At 43.4% G+C, this 26,569-nt stretch overlaps 1 protein-coding gene across 2 annotated transcripts in view; it reads left to right on the top strand.

Annotated features, from left to right (window-relative positions):
* The first annotated feature begins 368 nt into the window (after positions 1-368).
* The window catches only part of MATN1 (matrilin 1), a 41,910-nt gene continuing 15,709 nt past the window's right edge, over positions 369-26,569 (top strand). For both annotated transcript variants that reach the window (XM_033953733.1, XM_033953732.1), the window contains exons 1-3: positions 369-523; positions 11,922-12,268; positions 20,400-20,622. In XM_033953733.1, coding sequence (XP_033809624.1) covers positions 442-523; positions 11,922-12,268; positions 20,400-20,622 — 652 coding nt within the window. In that variant the 5' untranslated portion in view covers positions 369-441. The remainder of the gene's footprint in view (positions 524-11,921; positions 12,269-20,399; positions 20,623-26,569) is intronic.

The raw sequence follows: 26,569 nt of genomic DNA, 5'->3' as shown, positions 1-26,569 counted from the left end.
ACCAGTCTCATTTATAATTAATCCTTTCTAGAACTAATTGCTTTCTTTCCAAACCTGGGAGCAACTGAGCCCACACATGCTGTCACCCCTTTATTTCTTCCCATCCAAAATTTGATCCAGCTGGTTATTTTTGAGGGGAGGGAGGAGGAGAAGGAATCTTTTTGATTTCCAGACTGTTCCTGAGTCTCTATGAATGCTAGTTTTCTTCCTATGCATGCAGAAAGTTTGAAGCCTCCTGGGACCAGGGTGGGTCTAATTCCTCATCAGCTTTTATCTATTTCCAGCTTGTGTTTATAAATGTCCCTCCCCCCCCCCCCCCCCCACCACCACACACACACAGTACCTTCAGAGGTTGAATTTCTGCCTCTCTGAGGACTGGCAAGGTCTTACTTTGGGGCCAGACCTGCCACCTTCCACTCTGTCTCTAGCTTCTCAGCAACCATGAGGAAGGTCTTCCTATCAATCCTTCTCTCTCTGCTTGCCCGGGACCTGAGTGTTCGTGGAGCCCCTCCTCATCAAAGAGGTGAGTATAGCTCCCGAAAGCCTCTAGACCAGTGGTCTCAAACTCAAACCCTACGCAGGGTTGGATTTGATGGTACTTGGAGGGCCTCAGAAAAAATAGTTAATGTCTTATTAAAGAAATGACAATTTTGCATGAGGTAAAATGCTTTATAGTTTATAAATCTTTCCTTTTGGCTAAGTCTTAATAATAATATTGTCATTTATAGCTAAAGAGACATATGATCAAGAAACTGTTTTATTTTACTTTTGTGATTATGATAAGACATACTGAGGGCCTCAAAATAGTACCTGGCGGGCCGCATGTGGCCCCTGGGCCGCGTGTTTGAGACCACTGCTTTAGACCCAGCTTCCAACCCGGACTGTTACTGGAGTTTGCAAATACGGCAAACAAACCAACAATGAGATGGCTTCTCTACCTTTCACAGACTTTTTCATGATTTAAAAGGAGATGATTTTGCTGATTTCTGATGGACCGCTCCCTGCTAAACATTTACCTAGCAGTCCTTTCTCTGTGCTGGTTAGTTGAATGCTTCTTTTCTTGCATAGCACAGGTCTAGAACAGAAGAGGCTGCAAGATCTGCCAGTTAAAAGCTGTCCACTCATGTGCCTGCCCTGGTTTTTTTTCACCTGCTGCAGCACGCACAGCTGAAGAATTTGGGAAGGGGTAAAATGCGGACCTCACGGATCTTAACTGCACGCCCTTAAAAATCTTAATCTATTGACAGCTGAGGTTTCAGATTTTATGTCTGCAGGTCCCCCTTGTAGCCCCTCATTCCACCGCTGTAACTGTCGCCTTTTCTGACCCCCATGGATCTGTGCTTACAGTCTTATTGATAATAATTAATTTGAGGAAACACTTCAGGCTAAGGGAAATCTGTGTTTTACCCCAGAGCTGCGGTAGGAAAATGTATTTTTGCTTGGGTCAACCTGCTCTTGAACCCAGATCAGCAGAGCCTTAACCTCTAGGCTACTTTCGTAGCTTGTGAAATGCTGAAGTTTTCCACTTTTAGTCTCAGCAAAGGTCATGGCTCTGACCGACCTCCATGACACTTTAGCTCTGATGAACCCTAATGCTTCTCCCTCCCTATGCTGAGACTAAAAGTGGCAAAACTTTTGCTCTGAGATCCGTGCCACTTTTAGTCTCAGCTTAGGGAGGGAGAAGCATTAGGGTCCTTCAGAGCTAACATGTCAGGGAGGTCTGTCAGAGCCATGACCTATGCTGACTTTAAAAGTGGCAAAACTATCATTTCACAAGCTACGAAAGTAGCCTAGAGGTTATGGCCCTGCTTTTCTGGGTTCAAGAGCAGGTTGAATCAAGCAAAAATACATTTTCCTGCCGCAGCTCTGGGGTAATACACAGACCTCCCTTAGCCTGAAGTGTTTCCTCAAATTAATTATTATTAATAAGACTGTCAGCACAGATCCGTGGGGGTCAGAAACAGCGACGGTTGCAGCAGTGGAATGAGGGGCTAAAACGCGGACCTGCAGACATGAAATCTGAAACCTCAGCGGGAAGGGGCAAAACACGGACCTGACGAACCTCGCGGTAAAACGCGGACCTCACGGACCTGACGAACCTCGCGGATCTAAACCCGTACGGCCTTAAAAATCTGAGGTCCGTGTCGGTCCGTGTCCCTGCCGCTTGTAGTTTCTGTCGCTGACAGACCTTGATTGAGATTTGAGTGTTGACGGATCCATCTCAGGGAGGGAAAAGTGTTAGGATCCGTCAGCGCTAAAAATCTCTTCGAGGTCTGTCAGAGGCAAAGACTAGTGCTGGAGCGCAGAGCAGAAGCCAAGAGAGCGGGGACATAGGTTTTGGACGTGCGTTATGGAAAAGAAGTCTCCAAACTCCAGCACTAGTCTCTGGCTCTGACAGACCTCGAAGAGATTTTAGCGCTGACGGATCCTAACACTTTTCCCTCCCTATGATGAGACGGATCCGTCAGCGCTGAAATCTCATCAAGGTCTGTCAGCGACAGAAACTACAAGTGGCACGGACACGGACCGACACGGACCTCAGATTTTTAAGGCCGTACGGGTTTAGATCCGCGAGGTCCGTCAGGTCCGTGAGGCCCGCGTTTTACCCCTTCCCAACCTCAGCTGTCAATAAATGAAGATTTTTAAGGATGTGGAGTAACGATCCGCATGAGGTCCACGTTTTACCCCTTCCCGAAGAATTTTAAATCGTCCTTAAATTGGGAAGGTTTTATCTTTCCTTTTGCCATCAACTAACATTTCCTAAAAGTACCGTAGTTCTCTGAGTCTATCCCCTTAACCTTCCCTAAGGAGAGGTGTAGCATATGGCGACGTGGAATGACAAGTTATTCTCTTTGTAAGCAAGGTAGATATTGACATCTAAAAGATGCAAATGAGCAGAGGGAACAGAGGTACGTGCCAGTCCTGTCATCCACTTTCTTTACGCGTGTGTCTGCTTTTCATTTTTATTTTCTGTCGAGAGACTACAATTTGTTACCTGTCACTTTTAAAACTTTTCAAGCAAGTGAACCTGGTAATGAATGCGCTAGTTGTCTCTTCCCTCAGAGATCTCACACCGAGTAGGAGAGGAGCAGCAGAGCATGAAGTAAAAAAACTGTTATGTGTTTGTTGTGCAGGAGCATGCCAGGGTATTATTAATATTGTTGCAATAAGCTGGGGATAGACTGCTACTTACAACAACATGCAAAATGTCAAGGACATATACCATGTTGTTGTTAATCAACAAAAGCGAATAAAACAAAACATGACATTTTGGGGTAAATATTCAGCCAACGGCAATAAGCATTTTTTAGCCAATGTTCAATGCTGAGTCAGGTCAGGACACCAGCATTGAATATTTGGGTTTTATGCGGTCCAGTTTGGCCATTTAACTTAGGCAATTAAGTGCTGAATATCGGCACTTAACTGCATTCATGCCGACTGTGCCTCTGGATCGCTCACAAAATAGCCAGCAACTGGCCTGGGATAGGCACGTGGGATCTCTCGGAGAGAGAAAGAGATAATGGTTACTGCGGATGGGCAGCTCTATGACCTCACAATGCAGGTGCACAGAACCTTAGCCTATAGGAAGAGGAGATGCAAATGTTAAGAGCCTTAGCCAATAGGGAGAGGAGTAGACAGTGGATGCTGCAGATGGGAGACTGGATGGGCCCATTTGGCCTTTATCTGCCATCATGTTTCTATGTTTCTATAACCATAAAGCTCTATGACCTCACAATGCAGGTGCACAGAGCCTTTAAATATTTTGAATAGTTTAATGTATAACTTAGCTTAAAGTGCTTGAGATATTAAAAAGCTAAGTTATCCATTAAACTATTTATTAAGTTACTAGTCTTCTAGCCCGTTACATTAACGGGTGCTAGAATATATGTGTGTGTGTCTGTCTTTATTTTTTTTTCTCTCTCCTTAGCCGCTTTCTGTATTTCTGTCTGTCATTTTTTTTTTTTTTTCCTTGGCTGTCCACTACCACCCTTTGCCTGCTCCCCCTGTCCATTCTCCCTTCCTTTTACCTCCCCTGTGTCCTCCACCACCCCATCACTGCTCACCTTATCCAGCAGAAGCCCTTCTCCCTTTGTTTTACCTCCCCCTGTCACTATAAATTTCCATATTGAACTGGCTTGTATCTTAAGTCACCAGCAAATATCTTAATTGCCTTTCACTGAGGACTCTTGTTCCTCAGCATGCATAAAGAAAATTAAATCTCTATAAAATAAACTTAAGAACATAATAAACATAAGAACATAATAAAAAGTCAAATGTGCATGCCAACCAAATGTTTTTCTTTTCCTGGTTGCATAGCATTTTCTGGTATTAATTAGATTCTACATGTTGCAGAAAGAGGCCCATTTAAAGTGATTATAGAATGAAAAGAAGAACTGAGTCAATTGTATGTTTTCACTGCATTACCCACCAGACCCTAGAAGTTCACCAATTAATACTGCAAAGGATTGTAAGGGGCGGAAGTGATGCATAATGGTGCTCATCCAGTGACAGCCTGCTGAGTGAGCTTGCAGCATTCACGCTTAAACTTCTTTTCTGGATTTGCTGTCCATAAACTCCTACGCAAGATGTAATGGTTTCCGGGTTTGGCTGCCGCGGCCTGTAGCCGCCGCCGCGGCCGACATCCGCCTGGGGGGGGGAGGAAGAGAGAGAGAGAGCTTCGGGCGGCCAGCAACCGCCTCGGCCTGCCGACAGCCGCCGCGGCCGACATCCACCTCAGGGGAAGGGAGAGAGAGCGAGCTTCGCGCGCATGCGCACTCCTATCTGCGGTGTCCTACAGCTCACAGAAAACGGACCCACGCGATAGGAGTGCGCATGCGCGGCCTAGCGTTTTATTATATTAGATTCAAAATATTTAAAGTATTTATAAAATGATAAAGAAATAGATCTGAATAGGAGGCAGGGGGGATCAGGCCAATGAGGAGGCTAGCTACATTGAAATTCTGTACTTTCAACAGATTTATTCTGTACAGAAGTAGCCGCTGAGGCCATGTCCCGAGAATAATGCATGAACAGAGACATAATGGAAGATGGAGAAAATGATATATTGAAAAGAAATAATTATTATAATATACCAGACAATTACAGTATACCAGATTTAGAAGACTGCTTATGATAAAGAAGTTCTGATAGTATGGGTAAATGAGGATACAATAATCAGAAGGTGTGTTGCATTTTTCCTCATCGAAAGTAGAGAATAATTGCCAAATATTGAATGCATGATCTTCCACTGTGTTGACAGCATGGGGGGGGGGGAGGACTCAAACAGTGGCTCTCTTCAGCTGATGGGGCTTGGACAACCCTGCCGGGGGTGGGGGAGGGAAGAAATTCCTCATTTAGTTCCCTTCTCTCTTCTCTCATCTCTCCTTCCGCCCCTCCTTGAGAACTCCTCCCATCAAGCTACTTTGATTTGATTGGATCGTAAACCATCCAGATGGCGGTTCTGATGGACGGTACGGCAAATTGTAATCCACTTCCGTAACCAAGTACAGCCTCCGTTCTTGCAAACTTGCTTTGCCATACGCTTTGAATAGACGTCTTGAGTCAGTGCAGCACGCCCCCTGCTTTTACTTGTTATGACTAGACTATAAGCTCCCTGGAGCAGGGACTGTCCCTCAAGGTATGCATATAGCGCTGCATATATCTAGCAGTACCCTAGAAATCTGAAATAGTTATAGTAGTAATAGCAATTTTTGATAAAAATGTACATATTCTGAAGCATAACGAGATTCTGCCTGAATGGAAGACACTGTCTCCCAGGCTCTAGCGTCGGCCCACTGGCTCTCTGTAGCCAAACGTGTCTTCAAATCCATGTGCGACATGGCACTGGCCTACATGACGGCTAAGCTTCCTCCGTACGTGCCGATCAGGCCTCTCCGCTCCCAAGATGAACTATGCCTCAAAACGCCCCCCGGTCGTGCCCTTCACCTGCAAACCGCCAAACAACTTTACGACTCCCACTTCATACCGAGCCACTGGAATCGACTGCCCCCCCGTGGATCAGATCCCTCGAAAAGACTCCTCAACTTTTGGAAAGTAATAAATACATACCTCTTCACCTAACTCCCCTGCCCTTGACCGATGAATTACAAAGAAATGCCTATTGGTACCGAATCCCAGTTTGGGTCACATTATGGATTTGCTTATTCGCGGTTTTAAACCAAAAAAAAAAAAATGCATTTTCATTTTTCAGGCTATTTTAAGCCCTGTAAGCACCCCCCCCCCCCCTTTAAGCCTTACCTGGAGGTCTAGCGGGTTTTCGGGGCAGGAGCGATCTTCCCACGCTCTGGCCCCGTGCAGATCGCTCACAGGAAATGGCTCGAGAGACTACAAGAGCTCAAGGCAGCCATTTCCTGTGAGCGATCTGCACGGGGCAGGAGCGTGGGAAGATTGCTCCTGCCCCGAAAACCCGCTAGACCACCAGGTAAGGATTAAGGGGGTGCTTTCAGGGCTTAAAATAGCCGGGGGAAGCGGGGGTTAGTGGCAGAACTGGCCCGAATATTATTCGTGTTTTTTTTTAATATTCGAGGGCCGGCTCTGCCCCTAACTCCTGCGAATACGGAGGGGGGAAGTGTATTAGTGAAATTAGTGAAAAATATAAAAATTCTAGGAGTAATTTTTGATAATAAACTTAGTTATCATGATCATATTAGTAGCATTGTGAAAACCACCTTCTATAGACTGTGTAAAATTTGTTCCATTTCTAAGTTTCTCTGTCCTAAAGCACTTAATATACTGATCCATTCTCTGGTGATGTCTAAAATAGACTACTGCAATTCCCTATTTAAAGGAATTGCTTTAAAAGAAATAAAACGATTACAAATTATTCAAAATGCATCAATCAAATTAATAACAAAATCCAAAAAGTTTGATCATGTAACACCTCTCCTTAAAAAGGCTCATTGGCTTCCAGTCATATATAGAATCACTCATAAATTAGGTACAATTATTTTTAAAACCTTATATAATAAGACTCCAGCTTTTTTATTTAGATTACCTATCCCTTATTCTGTAAAGAGAATCTTACGATCTAACGAACAGAATCTTTTATCGATTCCCTCACTGAAAATTATCAATACGAGGAGACAATTCATCTTCTCCTGTACAGCACCGCAGACCTGGAACGCCCTCCCTATGTTTTTACGGGAAGAGAAGGAGTTTGCAAAATTTAAAAATGAGTTAAAAACTTTTCTTTTTAAAGATGCATTTGCAAATTAATCTTTTATCTTACTGCTCTGGCTTATTTTATTTTCCTCATATGTCTTATTACCCTTTTGTATTTTCCCTTGATGTTTCTCCTCTTCTTTATGAATTGTATTTCATCCCTCCTTACCTATTGTTTTTGTAATGTTAATTTTTAATATACTAATCTTACTTATTAATTGTATGTATTGTTTTGTTCCCTAATATATGTAAATTTTAAGTGTACACCGCTTAGAAACTTGGATTAAGCGGTTAATCAAGTCAACTAATAAACTTGAAACTATTAGTATTTGACCTCTAGTATGTGTCAAGTGTTAGGGTGAAAACTTGTATCGTAAACTTGTTCTGTAATTATGGCCAATCTAGTGCAAACCTGTTAACTATATATTATGTATGTTTAACCCATTTTGAGCTCTTTGAGGAAAACGGGATAGAAAACAAATGAACCCTCCCTTTTATAAAACCGCAAAAGCGCTTTTTTAATGCAGGCCGGTGCGCTGAATGCTCTGCTCCCAAACTCTATGAGCATCTGGAGCAGCTCAGAGCATTCAGCGCGCCGGCCTGCACTAAAAACCGCTTTTGCGGTTTGTAAAAAGGGGGGGGGGGGCGGGGTGTGTGTTAGTAAATTAATTAATTAATTTTTTTTTTTTTTTTTTAAATCAAGTTTATTATTAGGTTTTTATATACCGCCTATCAAGGTGTTATCTAAGTGGTTTTACAATCAGGCACTCCAGAAAATATTCCCCTAAAGTTACATTACATCGCTCTGGATTTTTCTGAATCTTCTCGCATTCGACGCGTGGGCTCCTCTCACTAAGGCGTGCTAGCGTTTTTAGCACGGGTTAAAAAGATTAGCGGGCACTCGCCACGCGCTAAACGAAAAACACTAACGCAAGCTCTGTGGAGGCGTTAGCGTTTCGCTAAAACCGCTTAGCGCACCTTAGTGTCTGGGAGGGAATGCATGGATGGGAGAACATCGCAGGGGAGGAGACATGGGCATCCTGGGACTGTCGGCCGGGTCTCTTCCCTGAAGAGGCCATTTCTGGAAACGTCAATCGCTCCCCCTAAACTTACTTGCTCCACTTCATCACTGACGCTGAGGCCGTGGATTGAAGACAAAGTTTTATTTTATTTTTCTTTCCAGCTTATGATTTATCTCTAATCTTATCTATTGTTTTGCCTTTTGTCTTTGTTTTGTTCTATTTCGATCATTTAAATTTCTCCAGAATTCTACTGTTCAACGGCTCCCCCTTCTGCTTCTATTCCTTTCTCTCCTCTCTTCTACCTTCCAAAGTATTTAGATCAATGCTGTCTTGTTAAAATGTTTATTTTATTTTTATTTTCCCTCTAACTCTACTTTTCACTTCTCTATTACCCTCCAGGTACTTTAGTTAGATTGTGAGCCTTCGGGACAGTAAGGGAATTTTTCAAGTACCTTTCTTATTTCTAATCTTAATGTATATTTTCTGTAAACCGCTTAGAACCTAACGGATGTAGCGGTATATAAGAAATAAATTACATTACATTACATTACATTACATGGACCATTTGGCCTTCATCTGCCATCATGTTTCTAGGTTTCTATAACCATAAAGCTCTATGACATCACAATGCAGGCAAAGAGCCTTAGCCAATGGGAAGAAGATATGCAAATGTTAAGAGCCTTAGCCAATAGGGAGAGGAGGAGATAGTGGATGCTGCAGAATTCTACTGTTCAACGGCTCCCCCTTCTGCTTCTATTCCTTTCTCTCCTCTCTTCTACCTTCCAAAGTATTTAGATCAATGCTGTCTTGTTAAAATGTTTATTTTATTTTTATGTTTCCTCTAACTCTACTTTTCACTTCTCTATTACCCTCCAGGTACTTTAGTTAGATTGTGAGCCTTCGGGACAGTAAGGGAATTTTTCAAGTACCTTTCTTATTTCTAATCTTAATGTATATTTTCTGTAAACCGCTTAGAACCTAACGGATGTAGCGGTATATAAGAAATAAATTACATTACATTACATTACATTACATGGACCATTTGGCCTTCATCTGCCATCATGTTTCTAGGTTTCTATAACCATAAAGCTCTATGACATCACAATGCAGGCAAAGAGCCTTAGCCAATGGGAAGAAGATATGCAAATGTTAAGAGCCTTAGCCAATAGGGAGAGGAGGAGATAGTGGATGCTGCAGAATTCTACTGTTCAACGGCTCCCCCTTCTGCTTCTATTCCTTTCTCTCCTCTCTTCTACCTTCCAAAGTATTTAGATCAATGCTGTCTTGTTAAAATGTTTATTTTATTTTTATTTTTCCTCTAACTCTACTTTTCACTTCTCTATTACCCTCCAGGTACTTTAGTTAGATTGTGAGCCTTCGGGACAGTAAGGGAATTTTTCAAGTACCTTTCTTATTTCTAATCTTAATGTATATTTTCTGTAAACCGCTTAGAACCTAACGGATGTAGCGGTATATAAGAAATAAATTACATTAGTAAAGGAGCCCTGTGTTCGATGAATAGGTACCAATATTCTAACGTAACTGGACCATTAATTTCTGTTCTAGGCCTCCCCCTGGTAAAAGCACCTTTGTAATAGGGTTCAAACATTTGGTTCCTTTATACGCTTCCATCGCCCTGCATAAACACTCCGATGAAAATCGTACAAAGAGCCAGTGAGCCCAAGCAGGCTGCCTGTCTTTCATGCGGATTGCTCTGGTTACATTTTGGGATCATAGAACAAAGCTAAATGTGTATGTCGGGAAAAAAAAACCAAGTCAGAAGTGTGTACGAATGAGAAAGACAGCAAAGCATGAACTATTCTATGTGGCTACGCTGTTCTTTCTCTCTTTCACCTCCCAAGTGAATTTGCTTGCCGTTGCCAAAGGTATTAATGGACTGAAAGCACTTTAGCGAGCTCTGTGGTTTATTTACAATCTTTCATATACTGTTTTTTCCCAGTACATCTGTCCAACGAGGTACACAAATCGAATTTAACCTCAAAATACTTGACCCCCCACTTTTAAGGGCAACATTAGGGGGTTTGTTCGTCACAGCAGCGTGCCTGATTTTAAGGCCAAATGGGATCGACACGTGGGATCTATTCGCAGGGTAAAGGCCGGGGAGGGTCATTAGGGTGGGCAGACTGGATGGGCCGTGGCCCTTATCTGCCGTCAATTTCTAGGTTTCCAGGAGGGCTGTCTCTCAGTTTGATGAAGGCATGAAAAATCTGTGGGTTTAGGGAGTCAATTCAGACAGGGTCCTTCTTTCCTATGATAATTGGTTCTCCGAGGTCAGTCCAGTCATTGCGGCGACATCTCTGGTCAGAGGATGCAAAGCAGAGAATGGATAACGTGGAATCGTGGCTCCTACGTCTGGCCATTAGGTGTTGCCACTGTGCTCTGGGTGGAGTTCCCTTCCCCCCTTCCCCCAAGTAGGAAAGTTACCCTCTTCTGAATTTTCAGGGCAGGTTAACTCAGTTCAGGGTACTTGTCACCTCCATTTTCGTTGCAAATATATTAGGAAAATATGAATTACTAGTCCCTGCATGCCATGGGGGAAAACCAGGAATGGAGCAAAAGAATAGCCTTACTGGATCAGACCAATGGTCCATCAAGCCCAGTAGCCCATTCTCATGGTGGCCAATCCAGGTCACTAATACCTAGCTAAAACCCAAGGTGTAGCAACATTCCATGCTACCGATCAAGGGCAAGCAGTGGTTTCCCCCGTGTCTTTCTCAATAACAGATTATAGACTTTTCTTCCAGGAACTTGTCCAAACCTTTCTTAAAACCAGCTATGCTATCTGCTCTTACCACATCCTCTGGCAATGCGTTCCAGAGCTTAACTATTCCTGAGTGAAAACATTTTTCCTCCTATTGGTTTTAAAAGTATTTCCCTGTAACTTCATCGAGTGTCCCCTAGTCTTTGTAATTATTGACGGAGTGAAAAATCGATCCACTTGTACCCGTTCTACTCCACTCAGGATTTTGTAGACTTCAATCCTATCTCCCCTCAGCCGTCTCTTTTCCAAGCTGAAGAGCCCTAACTGTTTTCATCTTTCCTCATACGAGAGGCGTTCCATCCCCTGTATCATCTTGGTCGCTCTTCTGTGGAATCAGTCTGTGCTGAAAAAATAGCCAGTTAACCTTATCCCCAAAGGCTGTGAATGCTTTCGTCTCTGTTCCCTGAACCTCGGCAGGTTCAGGGAACAGAAGCCAGATCCAAGAACCGAATCCATGTCCAATGCTCCCTGTAACCTACACGGGGGGGTTTGCCACTTGTGTTTTGTAATGCCAGGAGCGCTGCTGGCCTTTGAACACTCAGGGCCAGATTCTATTATCAATTATCAGTCGTAATCAGCTCAATCAGTTAAGTTGTGCGCACTGATTTGCATGCACAACTTGAGGTGTAGGGAGCAATTCTTTATAGATCATCTAAACTTAGGTACCGGGATCATGCATGGCAAGCGTGAATTCTATATTGGCAATTGTTTCAGAAGCAGTACAAACTATAGGTAAATGAAAAACACAAATTCTCATGTTTTCTCTGCTCATTCTTTTTATGTTAATGACATGCAATGACATGATATATGTGGTTGACATTTCCCTTTCTGGGCCTCTAGAAAAGCTTTTTATTGACAAATGAAAATCTTTATGCTGCCGCGAATGCTCTTTGATTTTCCTTTTGACGTGTCTCGTTTCCCCTTGGCCTTTCTAGGTGGTCTGTGCAGGACGAAGTCCACTGACCTGGTGTTCATCATTGACAGTTCTCGCAGCGTCCGTCCCACTGAGTTTGAGCAGGTTAAAACCTTCCTATCACAAGTCATCGAATCCTTGACTGTTAGCCCCAATGCCACCCGGGTGGCTGTGCTAAATTATGCCAGCTCCATCAAGAGCGAAGTTGCACTGAACAGCCATAAAAGCAAAGCCAGTCTTCTTCAAGCTGTGAAAAAAATCGAGCCTCTCTCAACGGGCACCATGACGGGTCTGGCCATCCAGTTTGCCATGAACAGGGCATTCAGTGAGTCGGGAGGAGCCAGAGTGAGATCTCCTGACATCAGTAAGGTAACGAGGAAAAATTAAAGGAAATGTAGACTCTCTAAATGGCAATACCAAAAAGAAGTTTCAAGTTTCAAGTTGATTAGGATTTTATATACCGCCTATCAAGGTTATCTAAGCGGTTTTTACAATCAGGTACTCAAGCATTTTTCCCTCTCTGTCCTGGTGGGCTCACAATCTATCTAACGTACCTGGGGCTATGGAGGATTAAGTGACTTGCCCAGGGTCACAAGGAACAGCGCGGGGTTTGAACCCACAACCCCAGGGTGCTGAGGTTGTAGATCCAACCACTGCGCCACACACTCCAATGCTGACAACAGGAAGTGTAAAGAGTTTTATCATAGTTACACCCCCTGATGAAGAATTTCCCCAAAACATGGCCATCTATTATATATCTTGTTGTCTCCGTTATAACCTCTTTTTGGTGGTATGCTTCTGGTGTGAATTCCTCCCTCTTTGGTTTATATATACTAGCGGATTCTACGAGGCTACCCAAAGGGTGGGCACTGAACTTTGGGTGCAGGTCACAGATCCACATGCAACCTAATTAGTCAATTAAGTATTAATAATCAAAAACTGGTGTTGACAGATGCTTCCCCTTTTATGAAGCTGCATTAGGCTTTTTTAACACCTCATAGGAATCCTTTGAGCGTCGGAGTTTTTACTGCTGCGGCCGGCGATAGAAAAGCCTAATGAAGATTCGTAAAAGGGGGTGAGGGTAGTTAATTGGCAATATTGGGAGTTATGAAAGGATCTGCTCCATGCCCAGTTCTGTAACACCGTGCCTACATTTCATAGCGGGTGACAGAAAAAGGGGCATGGCCATGGAAAGGGCATAGAGGGGCTCAGGGCTGTTCTCAGGATTTAGGTACGATGTTAAACAATAGGGCCATTTATGTATCCAGCTGTCTTTAGTTGTGCGCTATATCATTTGCATGTGTAACTACCAATAGCTGGGCACTAACATTTATACCAGGCATAAGTGCCATGCCCAGCATTAGGCATGATATATGAACATAAGAACAGCCTTACTGGGTCAGACCAATGGTCCATCAAGCCCAGTAGCCCGTTCTCATGGTGGCCAATCCAAGGTCACTAGTACCTGGCCAAAACCCAAAGAGTAGCAAAATTCCAGAATCTCAAAGAGTAACAAAAGATTCTAGAACTCCAAAAAGTAGCAACATTCCATTCTACCGATTCAGGGCAAGCAGAGGCTTCCCCCATGTCTTTTTCAATAACAGACTATGGACTTTTCCTTCAGGAACTTGTTCAGTAAGGTAGTATCTGTAAAGGTCAAACTGCTGAATTCTGGTTTGCATGGATCTTCCTAATTCTGGTTGCTATTTGCTGAATTCCTCCCATAATTTCTAAAAGACCACTTGAATGCATTGTGATATGTTGGGATGTGAAAACACAAAGAGGAACCCAAGCCTCCGGATGTCCAGGAAAAATAATTTATTCAAAACAATCAGTTTAAAATCTAGATAAAAGCAACCTCTGGGTGAATTAGGTACAAACTGTGTCACTGATGGAACATGCTCACAAAAGTGAGAATTGGACCCTACACATCTGCTCAAGACAGGATCCTTTGTCAAAAGTTTTTGAGTGAGATTAGGTACCACACATTGGTGTCAAATTAATTAGGACCCCTGAGGAAGGCTGATTTTCACCGAAACGTGGACTGTGTAGACACCCATGATGGTGTGAATAAAATGAGGAAGGACCTAGCGAAGCTTAAAGAATGGTCTGAAATTTGGCAGCTAAAATTTAATGTTATGAAATGCAAGGCCATGCATTTGAGCTGCATAAACCTGATAGAACGGTACACTGTAGGGGGTGAAGAACTTTTGTGCACCTTAGAGGAGCGGGACTTGGGTGTGATAGATGTGATGACCTTAAAGTGGCCACATAGGTTGAAAAGGTGACAGCAAGAGCTAGAAGGATGCTAGGGTGCATAGGGAGAAGAATGACTAGTAGAAAAAAGGAGGTATTGATGCCCTTGTATAAGATTCTTGTGAGACCTCATTTAGAATGTTTGTACAGTTCTGGAGACCATGCTTTCAAAAAGATATAAACATGATGGAGTTGGTCCAGAGGAAGGCTACTAAAATGATTGGTGTTCTTTATCATAAGTTGTACAGGGACAGACTTAAAGATCTCAATATGTATCCTGTGGAGGTAAGTTGGGAGGGGGAGATATGATAGAGACATTTAAATAAGTACATGGCATAAATTCACATGAAATAAGTCACTTCAATTGAAAGAAAACTCTGGAAATAAGGGGGCTTGAGATGAAGGTGAAAGGGGATAGATTCCTAAGTAACTTCAGAAAAGACTTTTTTGTTGACATGGTGGTGAACGCTTGGAACTGCTTCCCAGTGGAGGTGGTGGAGAAGAAAAGTATTTCTGAACTTGAGAAAACATGGGACAAGTACGTTGGGTCTCTAAGGGAGAGGAATGCCTAGTAGATGGCATGGTTAGGCAGACTGGTGGGACCATTTGGTCTTCATCTGCCTTCATTTTTCTATGTTTCTGTAGGGGGCAACGTCAACTATGCTTATTTATTCATTGAATCTAATCAACACATGTTTGATGTTAGAGATTCCAGAGCACTGCTTAGTTCGTAGAAACAGAAAATGACTTAACCAAGGGGTCCTTTTACAAAGGTGCGGTAGCGGTTTAACGCGGGGAATACCGCGCTAGTAGGATTTTTTAAGGCTGCCGCGGGGGTTAGCGCATGATGAAATGTCCGACGCGCTAATCCCCGTAGCGCGCCTTGATAAAGGGAGCCCTAAGAGTAAAAGATCCAGCTGACCTGATTTTTTTTTTTTTTTTTCCCACCAGTAAATTTTGAAGAACAGGGTTATTGGCTTCCATTAGATGCAGCTATGAGTACTCTGGACATACATTTCCTACTTCTTGTGGTAGTGATATGAGAACAAAAAGCATGAAGTTGATTCATTAAATGGATCACCAGCTGCCCCCGTTCCCTGGAGCCCTTGGTTTCTGAACAGCAGCTTTATTACAAGAATGTTTGGCTCATTTTGAGTTATTATTGGGCAGCATCTGGCCGCCCACTAATAATTTCTGTAAAGACTGGGAATTGCAGTAGAGTTGCAAGGTGACATCTGAACGTTCTGTTAACTTTTAAGATACTCATTTGCAGTGTTCTTCAGATTAGAGAGTTGCACGGGGACAGAAATCCCACCCACCCCGCCAGGATCCTCTCCATCCCCACCCGTCCCCGCCATGATCCTCTCTGTCCCCACCCGTCCCCGTCAGGATCCTTTCCGTCCCGACCCATCCCCGCAAGGAATTACCTCCATCCCCGCCCATCCCCATAAAAAGCAGCAATTACTTCTGACAGGATCATCAATTGCACAGTTTCTTTTGTGTTTGCGCTGCTGTTTTCCTTGTGGAATCTCTTTGGTGGAACCCTTTTTTTGTTTTCTGTTCAGGTAATTAACTTATAAACCCCCTCTTTTACTAAGGCTGACCTGTCCATTATATTATATGGACGAACCCTGCTTCCAAAGCCTTCCATCCCCGTGGGAATCCCGTGGGCCAGAGGGGGGTCCCCATGGGAGTCCCGTGGGCCAGAGGGGGGTCCCCGTGGGAGTTCCGTGGGTTAGGGAGGGATTCCCGCGGGACCCCCGCAGGACCCGTGGGATTCCCGCGATCCCCGTTCCCGTGCAGACCTCTACTTCAGATACCTGGTGCTACTGTTGTCCAGTTGGGAAGTGGGCTGCGGGACTTAGAGCCTGGAGCAAAATGTCAAGGGGATGGGAGGGGGGGGCTGTGAATTTAGTTCTAGTTCATACGAATGTTCCTATCAGCTCTCCTCAGAGTAAAAATACCACTTGTTGGAAGGTGGGGGGAACTCTTTATAGACAGAATCTGATTCTGGTAAAGGAAGATATGGTGGACCAGATTTGGTTTGTAGGCCAACTTGGGAATCCCTACCCCGCATGAAAATAAATGTGACAACCATAATGTAAGTTTACGCTATGGTGCTTATCTTAGAAATGCTACTCGGATTTTACACATATGGGGGAAATTCTAGAAACGGTGCCTGAGTTAATTAATACACACCGTTTAAAACGACAAAAAAAACATACCCATAAAGCAACTTCCAGTGCTTATATAATACCCACCAGAATCGTACCTATGTAGGCGCTTTAGGCTACCTAACGCCACTATGGGCATAGTTAATGCCGGGAGAGGTGGTAGGCGGCCTGAAGATCCTACGTAGGTGCGATTCATGACAAAGATAGGCACCGGAAATGTAGGTCCGGAAAAACCTGCCCTATCTTCCATGGAACTAGAAAAACCTCCCGAACCCCAAGAAAGGAAAATGACTGGGGAAAAGAGACAAAGACCAACTAAACACTCAATCAACTGATGTTAAGAATTAGTAACTTCAACAGGGTTCATTTTTTGTTCTATCTTCCATGGAAGCACGGTTCTCTACAGAGCGCCACCGTGTGATTGACATGCGATCGGCGACCGCTTTATAGGCAGCCGCCGCTATTGCTGCCCTATGGAGAATCCGGGTCTTACTGTATATCAACTAGCATTACACATTATTTTCCATAAACGTCTAAGGGAGGACGTTATTAAAATGCGTACCCCCTGCCCTCTCTTACTCCGCCACTGGCCCTTCCCATCCCTGTTGTACCTAACGACTGTTCCTACTCGAATCCACAGTATTACCTCTTCACTCGTGCTGAAATTACTCTCCCAGTTCCCTGAACTCAAGGTATTCTGACCGAGGCTGGATTCTGAAAGCAGAGGCTACACGTTCTCTTAAGTTTTTTTTTTTACAAGCAAGAGAGCTGTAAGTTATTTTATTTCCTTGTTCTGAGTTACTACCTTAAATGAGATTTGCTTACGGATTGAAAGTCCATACTGGCGAGGTCCTATGCTCACAGTACCGGGTTTAGACTGCAGGTTCATCACTCAGGGAGCGAGGTAGGAGAACAGCGATGAATTGCTTGAGGCCCATTACTTTGGGCTTGCAGGAAAACGAGGCCTGTAAACATGGCGGCACGTCAGCATGCCACTAGGAAGGAAGGAAATGAAACGCTACAGAAATACACTTCCTTAATGACTCGAAGGTGTCATTAGGGAAGTAATGACGGTGCATTCTCATGAACAAAGTAAATCTCGACGCTGGGCTCTCTTTTTTTTACTTATATTAGTAACTCGAATTTTATTGCCCATTAGTTCATTTTGAGAAAGCACTGTTCAAATAGAAACTTTCTGTGCTCACTCCTCGTGATATTAAAATCTTTTTTATTGAGATTGTGCTGGGGATCCCTCTCTCTTTGCCTGTGGCTGCATTAAATAGATTTTAGTTGAGACATGAAGCTATTTGTTCTAAGTGACATCAGAACATAAGAATTGCCACTGCTGGGTCAGACCAGTGGTCCATCGTGTCCAGCAGTCCGCTCACGCGGCGGCCCTCTGGTCAAAGACCAGCACCCTGAGACTAGCCCTCATGCGTACATTCCGGTTCAGCAGGAACTTGTCTAACTTTGTCTTGAGTCCCTGGAGGGTGTTTTCCCCTATAACAGCCTCAGGAAGAGCGTTCCAGATTTCTACCACTCTCTGGGTGAAGAAGAACTTCCTTACGTTTGCCCTAACTAAGTCTAGCCTTACCTGCGTATGTTCTGGTTCAGCAGGAACTTGTCTAACTTTGTCTTGAGTCCCTGGAGGGTGTTTTCCCCTATAACAGCCTCCGGAAGAGCGTTCCAGATTTCTACCACTCTCTGGATGAAGAAGAACTTCCTTACGTTTGCCCTAACTGAGACTAGCCCTACCTGCGTACGTTCTGGTTCAGCAGGAACTTGTCTAACTTTGTCTTGAATCCCTGGTGGGATCTTAGCCAGTTCCAAAATCCCGAAATCAATTAAACGTTTTTTTCTTCTTCGATACAATACGAGCTAGCTGGAACCAACTTTCACTTTCTGTAAGATCTTGTGCAGCTTTTTTTGTGATTCATGACGTGGTGGGTGTACTAGAGGAGCACCGAAGGATCCGTGGACTGGCAGATGAAGCCGGGTGGATACCCCTGACGCAGCAAGAACTGGCGAAACGGGAGATTCCCCGTTGGGTACTCTAGCTGCTGTGTTACTACTCTGGATTGAGACATATCTGATGGACTTTAGCAGCTAAGTGGTTTTTTTGGCCTAATGGTATGATTTCGGATCACTGTGCCTTTGGGCCCTGTTGCCACATTTTTTTCACGTGTGGGGTTATGTAACCCTGGTGCTTTTGAACATTGACTTTGCAAGCTATTACAGTGCTTTCTTCACCCTACCGGTTTGTTTGTGTAGGAGTATATGTGAAGTGGAGTTTTTTGCCAAATGAAGCTGAACTGAGGCTTTTTCTCCACTTCTTTTTTTGTTTGTTTTCTGTTTGATTGAATGTCTCCTGCTGTGGATGGTTGGGTGTATGTATGTTTAAGTCTTGTAGCGTTGCTGAGCAGGTTCGTTTGTTCTGTGTGGGATTGTGTTTGAGATATTTATGAGGTTTAATTTATAATCCCTGGTCCCTGGTCAATCATTTGCTGTAATATACCCTGGGAAGAATCACTCACTCTACAGAGTTGACAAAACCCCTTTGTAGATGATAATAACTCTGTTATAAGATAAGTACTTAGAAGGAAAAGAGCATCACCAGTGGTACTATATATTAGTCCTATGGGCCATAGGAGCAGGCCATGCTTAGGGGAAAGGTGCAGAACTGCAACCTTCTAGATCAGGGATCTCAAAGTCCTTCCTTGAGGGCCGCAATCCAGTCGAGTTTTCCCCAATGAATATGCATGAGATCTATGTGCAGGCACTGCTTTCAATGCATATTCATTGGGGAAATCCTGAAAACCCGATTGGATTGCGGCCCTCAAGGAGGGACTTTGAGATCCCTGGTCTAGATGTTTCAGAAGCTCACATAGAGGGATTTTGTTTCTTTGGCTCCCTCCTGCAGATCTATTGCAAAGAACTGAAAAAAAAAAGACCTACAGATGCATCTATCACAAACAGAGGTTTACTCAAACTATTAAGGGATTTACAGGTACATGGGCTTCCTAGTACATGAACCTTTCCTTTCTCTAGGACCCCTAAATTAAATGGAGTATCCGCTTCCTCTGTGACTGGGGTACACACATAGGGGCTGATTCTATACGCGGTGCCTAGCAAATGGGCACCTGCTGTCTGCCAGTCACCGGCAGGCACCGTGTATAGAATCGGGCATGTCGGCGCCTAGCAAGAACCATAGGCACCAGAAATATAGGCCAGTGTTTCACAGGCTTACATTACTGGTGCATAGGGTTCTTCGTGAATCAGCATCGCCTGGTCAGAAGGTCAGCATCACCCCTAATCATGCCCACAGCCGGCTTTTGGCATCGCTAGCACTGGTAGGCACATGGACCAAGTTGCTGGTCAAGTAGGCCATGTAGCGGGAATGTTTTTTAACGAGTTTTTAATTGAGTTTTAATGGCGTGACCAATTATTTTGACACTTAAACCCAATTAAACCAATTAAGTTTGGCAGTGGTAGGGCGGCTACCACCATCTAACTTAAAGTGCCGCATTGAGAATCTGGCCCATGTGGTCTAATTTTTATGGTTTGGATACCCTGAATAATAGCATTGCCTGGGTCCTTGAGCACTTCAGTTCAGAACCTTTGACCTAGCCCATTTTTTTTTGTACATCATTTGCAATTGGGCGCTTCCTTTTGTGAAATTCTCAACTAGACTAAAATTTTTATAGACCGAGTCATCAACCAAGGGGAGCTTGACTTGGTTAACAGTAATGTAAAACATGTACATAAATTTGACAAGGAAGCGTAGACTGAAATAGTTAATTTCCAAAATGTTTAGCAAACAAAAGTTTCCAGAACTTTCCGGAATAAAGCAAAAGAACCTAAGCTTCTTAATGTAAGCGATAAAGCATTCCAGAATTCGGTTAATTTAAAAGCATAAGAATAATTAAATCTCTTAAAGGTTCTGAGGGAAATGTAAGTTTTAATTTTTGAGAACTTCTGGCAAGATGAGATCTATGAACATTCTGCGTGAACTTGATTGAAGATCTCATTTTCAAATAAGTTGACGCCTTCTGCTGTACTTTCTTTCCAAGGTGGCCATTGTGGTGACAGATGGACGACCTCAAGATGGTGTGAAAGATATAGCAACAAGAGCTAGAGAGAGCGGAATTGAAATCTTTGCTATTGGTGTGGGCAGAGTGGAAATGAGAACGCTCCGTGAAATAGCCAGTGAGCCTCTTGATGACCATGTGGACTATGTGGAGAGCTATGGGGTCATTGAGAAACTAACCAGGAAATTCCAAGAAGCTTTATGCAGTAAGTATTACAATAATGGTGCAACTGAGTCATGAAGTGTGATGTCAACCTGTCCATCCTTCTTGCTTTGACTATGGTCAAATATCGTGAACCCTACACATGAAAACACGGGTCAACGAGGGGCACTTGACAATGAAAACAGACTATTTCACAAGAAGTACAAAGCGTATGCCTCAAGATATATGCAACACTCCACTAGCAAAACACAATGGGCTTGGTGTTCAGACCATGGGAGGCAGCCCGACTACCTTCTGTGGTCAGCAACAATTCCAAATATTCAATTCTGGGGCCGTACCTGGTCACTGGAATTGAATTTCCAGGTTAAAGTCAGCTGTTGTGGGCTTAGCTAGCTAGCCAGTATTCATCGGCTTGCGGGCTAAGGCCTAGCAGCCAAAGCAGACCCTTTTTTTAGGCAGGTCTATCTTGCTGCGCACCTTAGCCAGTGAGCCAATAAATATTGGTAGTGAGCAATTATGTTGCGCAACCTAGCTGGTCAACAGCCAATCCTCTATAACTGGGCTGCTCAAGGCCGGTCCTTGAGATCTACTGGCAGGCCAGGTTTTCAGGATATCCACAATGAATATGAATGAGAGAGATTTGCCTGCACTGCCTTCTTGGTATGCAAATCTCTCTCATGCATGTTCATTGTGGATATCCTGAAAACCTGGCCTGCCAGTAGATCTCAAGGACCAGACTTGGTCAGCCCTGCTCTATAACATGGTGCCTAATTTCTGGGACCTCCCCTGATACTCTCTTGGAATCACCCCCTTTTGAGTCACATACTATAAAATTTAGGTACCTATGTTATAGAATAGGGCAGTGGTCTCCAACCTTCATGTAAAGGGCCAAATGTACACATAATACCAATTTTATAAACCGCCTTAACCTGCTTGTTCAGATTTGGACTAGACACCTACCTCAAAGTGCACAGTACCTACCAAGTTAGGTGTCTACCATCCAATCATGTGCAATTAATGTCAGCTACGAGTTGTTAATTCCCAATTCTCTGCGCCAATTAAGTCTTTTAAACAATTGTTAGGCATGCTGTTCTAAGCACTTAATTTTATGTTTATATTTATAAAATCTTTATATACCGCTTATACAGCCAGAAAGGATCAAAATGGTTTAGAGTCCAACTCGGTGTCAGGTCAAAAGTGCGCCGGGACAAAGGCGCGCCCAGACAATTGAGTGCAGCGCGGAGGTGCGCGCCGCTCAAAATTACTGATTTTAGGGCTCCGACGGGGGGGGCGTGGGGGGAACCACCCACTTTATTTAATAGACATTGCGCCGCGTTGTGGGGGCGTTGTGGGGGTTTGGGGGGCTGTAACCCCCACATTTTACTGAAAACTTCACTTTTTCCCTGTTTTTAGGGAAAAAGTTAAGTTTACAGTAAAATGTGGAGGGTTACAACCCCCCAAACCCCCCATAACACCGGCGTGATGTTTATTAAGTAAAGTGTGTGGGGGGGGTTCCCCAACAAAACCCCCCGTCAGAGCCCCTAAAAACAGTAATTTTGAGCGGCGTACGCCTCCGCGCTGAGCTCAATTGTCTGGGCGTGCCTTTGTCTTTCGCGCCGTTGTCTATGAACCGTCCAACTCAATCAAATTTCTGAAAATAGGAAAGGAAAAAAGAAAAAGAACATTCACATTTCAAACACATAATATCATATTACAACTAAAATTAATTAATTCTAAAAAAAGAAAGAAAGTATATATACAAATTCATACAAAATGATGCAAATTAAAGCAGACTGCAGTCCCAGATTCAATTATGCAATTTAAAAAGGCTATAAGAAAAAAAAAATGTGCCTATAAATGTCTTTTAAAATGTTGGAATAATTTTTCCTTTTTTAAATCTACCGGTAAATTGTTCCATAATATTGGAACTAAATAAAAAAATGCGCCATTTGTAGAATCTGGATCACCATGTTATAGAATATAGAGAATGACACGGTGACAAAATTCATCACCGTTCCCGCCCCCGCGAATAACCGCGGGAAACCATCTTCATGTCATTCTTTAAGGAGAGAGGGAAGAATCAGAGTGTGAATGGCCACAACCACTGACCCGCAAGCTTTGCTTTGAAGAAGGACTGAGGCTGAAACAGACACTACAGAATGACAGTCTCTGGTTTCCAGAGCAGATATCGTGATGTCATAATGCCTCATTCCACCAGTGCCTAAGAGCCAATCACATCAGTGATGTCACAATGGCTTCATTATCATTGGCTCACATAAGAATCAGAGCATGAATGGCCACAACCACTGACCCACAAGCTTTGCTTTGAAGAATGCTGGTGTAGAAAGACCGAGGTTGAAATAGACACTAGAAAATGACATGGCATTATTTCCCGCGGTTATCCGCGGGGACGGGAATGGTGATGAATTAGTCACCATGTCATTCTCTAATAGAATAGTGCCAATTATCACCAATAATTGATTCTTAATGGCTTATTAACTAGTTTGAGTGCCCACCTTTGGACCTTTAGAGAATCTGGGGGTCAGTATGGGTTTCAATGCATGCTAACATTTAACACAGGCTCATGCTAATGGCTACCGTGCACTGGATCAGCCCAGCATGCTACATTTCTACGTGAGATGGGTGGAGATTATACGTGGAGCATACATTGTAGTTAGCACAAGGCAATTAGCACACGCTGACATGCTGTCCAAATGCAAAGAGCAGTCAAATCAAAATATCTTCAATGATCAACTTTGAAATCTTTATCTATTTATGATAAAACTGTTATTTTTGCACAGAATTGCCATTTCGTACAGAACTTTGTATATGACCTCATACAACTTTATTATTAACTTTGACAATCACAATAACTTTATTTATACAAAATTACAAAATCTATTGAAAAAATTTTTTTTTTTTTAAAAGACATCAATTAATGAATTATTGCATTCACATGAAAAGGATGGAGGCGGACCAATGATTGAAACCATAACATTTTTGAATTATTTGTGTATTTAAAGTGCGTTCTGTGTAGTGTTTATGTTTAAATTCATTGTATGGCACTGTTAACATTTGAAAATTAATAAAGATTTATTAAAAAAAAAAAAAAAGAAACCCTAATATTGCATCTGTCAGTAGCCCTCGGCTGTTATGAGACACAGCAATATGGTCTGAGGGGTACCCTTCTCTCCGCCCCCCTCCCCTTCTCACTCCTCTCCCCCCTCCACGCACGTGCCTTTATTTCTCCCCCAACTGTGCCTCTAGCTCCTCACCGGTGCGAGCAGCGATTCCATCCTGCTGCTCGCACCAGCGTCGGCTCTCCCTGTGGCGTCGCTTCTGGGTCCCGCGCCTAGGACGTGACGTCGGAAAGCAGAGCCGGCACAGGCAGCAAGTCGATGACGCTGCTCGTGCTGGGGAAGTTAAAGGGGCGCGGGGGAAGAGAAGGGGGCGTGCGCATGGCAGGGTGCGGAGAAGAGGGCGGGGGAAGGTGCACCACCGCCACTAGGCACCTCGCACCCTCGCTACGCCACTGCATGCTGTTAAACGTGGTTACAACTAGTGTGTGCACAGCCACCTCAAGAGGTAGTGTTAGATCCATCTGCACTAGAGTGTAACAGTCTGATCCTGCAGGAGAAATGCTAGACAAGGTCTTGACAGTAACCAGCTTTTGTGCTTTGAATTTCATTTTGGCTGGTAAAGCGCCATAAGTGCAGAATCTTACTGCACTTTACTCTCCGAGTTACGGACAATACATTACATTGGTGACTTTTATTCCGCCATTACCTTGCGGTTCAAGGCGGATTACACAAGAGGTTATCTGGACATTTCCAGGAGAGTTACAAGTAGAGCGGGTTACGTCAGGGGAGATCTGGACATTGTATCAGGGTTATTACAAGATAATAATAATAACACCTTTATTTTTGTATACCGCAATACCACAAGCAGTTCAGAGCGGTTTACATAGGAAGAGACTGTACACAGACAGCGATGTTACAGAAAAAAAACTTTCAAATTACATTAGTAAGCCGAGAGTAGTTAGGTATGTCCGGAAGGAATTCAGAGATACAACGAGGTAGGAGAGAGTCAGAGAAATTTATCAAAGAGATAGGTTTTAATTGATTTCCTGAAGGATAGATAGGAGGGAGAATTGGAAATGAGGGTGGTTAGACATTTATTCCATTTGCCTGCTTAGAACGACAGTGATCTATCAAGGAATCTCTTGTAAATACAGCCCTTCAGGGAGGGGAAGGCAAACAGATAGGCATTACGTGTACAAGTGGTGCCTGGAAATTCAAAATGGTGCGACAGGTAGACTGGGGATGAACCTGTTATGGTTTTGAAGCAGAGGCCGGCAAACTTGAAGATGACCCTTGCCTCCATCGGCAAGGGATAACCTTACTATTCCACTTCGGAATCTGGGCTCCCTCCAACTATTCCGAAAACATCTGAAAACTTGGCTATTCTCAAAAATTTAATACTTCCTCCCTCTATGGTATACTAAGTCCCTCTAAACCAGTGGTCTCCAACTCAAACCCTTTGCAGGGCCACATTTTGGATTTGTAGGTACATGGAGGGCCTCAGAAAAAATAGTTAATGTCTTATTAAAGAAATGACAATTTTGCATGAGGTAAAAAACTCTTTATAGTTTATAAATCTTTCCTTTTGGCTAAGTCTTAATAGTAATATTGTCATTTATAGCTAAAGAGACATTTGATCAAGAAACTGTTTTAGTTTACTTTTGTGATTATGATAAACATACCGAGGGCCTCAAAATAGTACCTGGCGGGCCGCATGTGCCCCCCCCCGGGCCATGAGTTTGAGACCACTGCTGCAAACATTCTTTATACTAAGTTCCTGCAACCCTTCATTGGAGTTCCTTCTTTATACCAGTTCCTGTAAACCATGCCGAGCTCTACGATTGTGGAGAGGATGCGGTATACAAACTTAAGGTTTAGTTTAGTTTAACCAGTGTAGTTTTCTGTAATACGGGCTTACTTGATCGGATTTTTTTGAGACCATAGATGAGACGGACGGCAGTATTCTGTATGATTCTCAGTCGTTTGATGGTTTTCATAAAGGATCCCAAGTATATGATATTGCAATAATCTAAGGTGCTTAAGATCAGAGATTGAACCAGCAATCGAAAAGAGAGGAAGTCAAAATAGTGTTTGATAGTACGAAGTTTCCAGAGGGTGCCAAAGCATTTTTAAACCTGAGCATTAGTATGGTAGAAGGTTGTGGGATCTGGGGGAGACTGAAATGCTTGAAATGCGGTCTTGATGGATTTCTTGAATAGCAGGGGTTTTTATTTCTCTTCTGAAAGTTTTGTAGTCTGGTGTCGTGATCAGTAGATTTGAGAGTTGGTGGTCTAGTTTTGCTGCCTGCGTGGCCAGTAGGCCATTGTATATTTTTTTGTGTTTGATGCCTCTGATTTTGGGGGCGGGGGGGGGGGGTTGAGTGACTTAAGGTATGACTCATACTTAAGAAATCATTCGATTTCACTGAGCAGCATTTCCAGTGGCATAGACTCCTACACGTCTCCTGTAGCAGATTCAGGGATGATGACTGGCCACATTAAGAAGTGTGGTTGTGCATGATGTACCTTAGAGGGAACACTGGGACAGTTGGTCCTTTTGTCAGCTGGGAGCAGAGGTAAGCAGCAAGAATCTTAAAATCTACAAGTTCTGAGTTACATACATATCCGACTTAAGAACAACTTTAAAAATGTAACTTGTTCTTAACCTAGGGACTGCCTGTATTGGAATAATCCAGCCATTGCGACATCACTGATGATGCTGGCTCTTATTCATTGGTGGAATGAGGCTTTATGACATCACAATCTCAGCTCTGGAATGTTGCTACTTAAGAACATGGTCACGGCTTCATTTGATTTCACTGAGCAGTATTTCCAGAGGGAAGCAGCAGGAATCTTAAAATCTACAGGTTCTGAGTTACATACAAATCCGACTTAAGAACAGCTTTAAACA

This window comes from Geotrypetes seraphini, chromosome 8 (genome assembly GCF_902459505.1).
Source record: "Geotrypetes seraphini chromosome 8, aGeoSer1.1, whole genome shotgun sequence".
Taxonomy (NCBI): domain Eukaryota; kingdom Metazoa; phylum Chordata; class Amphibia; order Gymnophiona; family Dermophiidae; genus Geotrypetes; species Geotrypetes seraphini.
The sequence above is the reverse complement of the archived record's forward strand: the minus strand, read 5'-3'. Positions and strand labels throughout refer to the sequence as shown.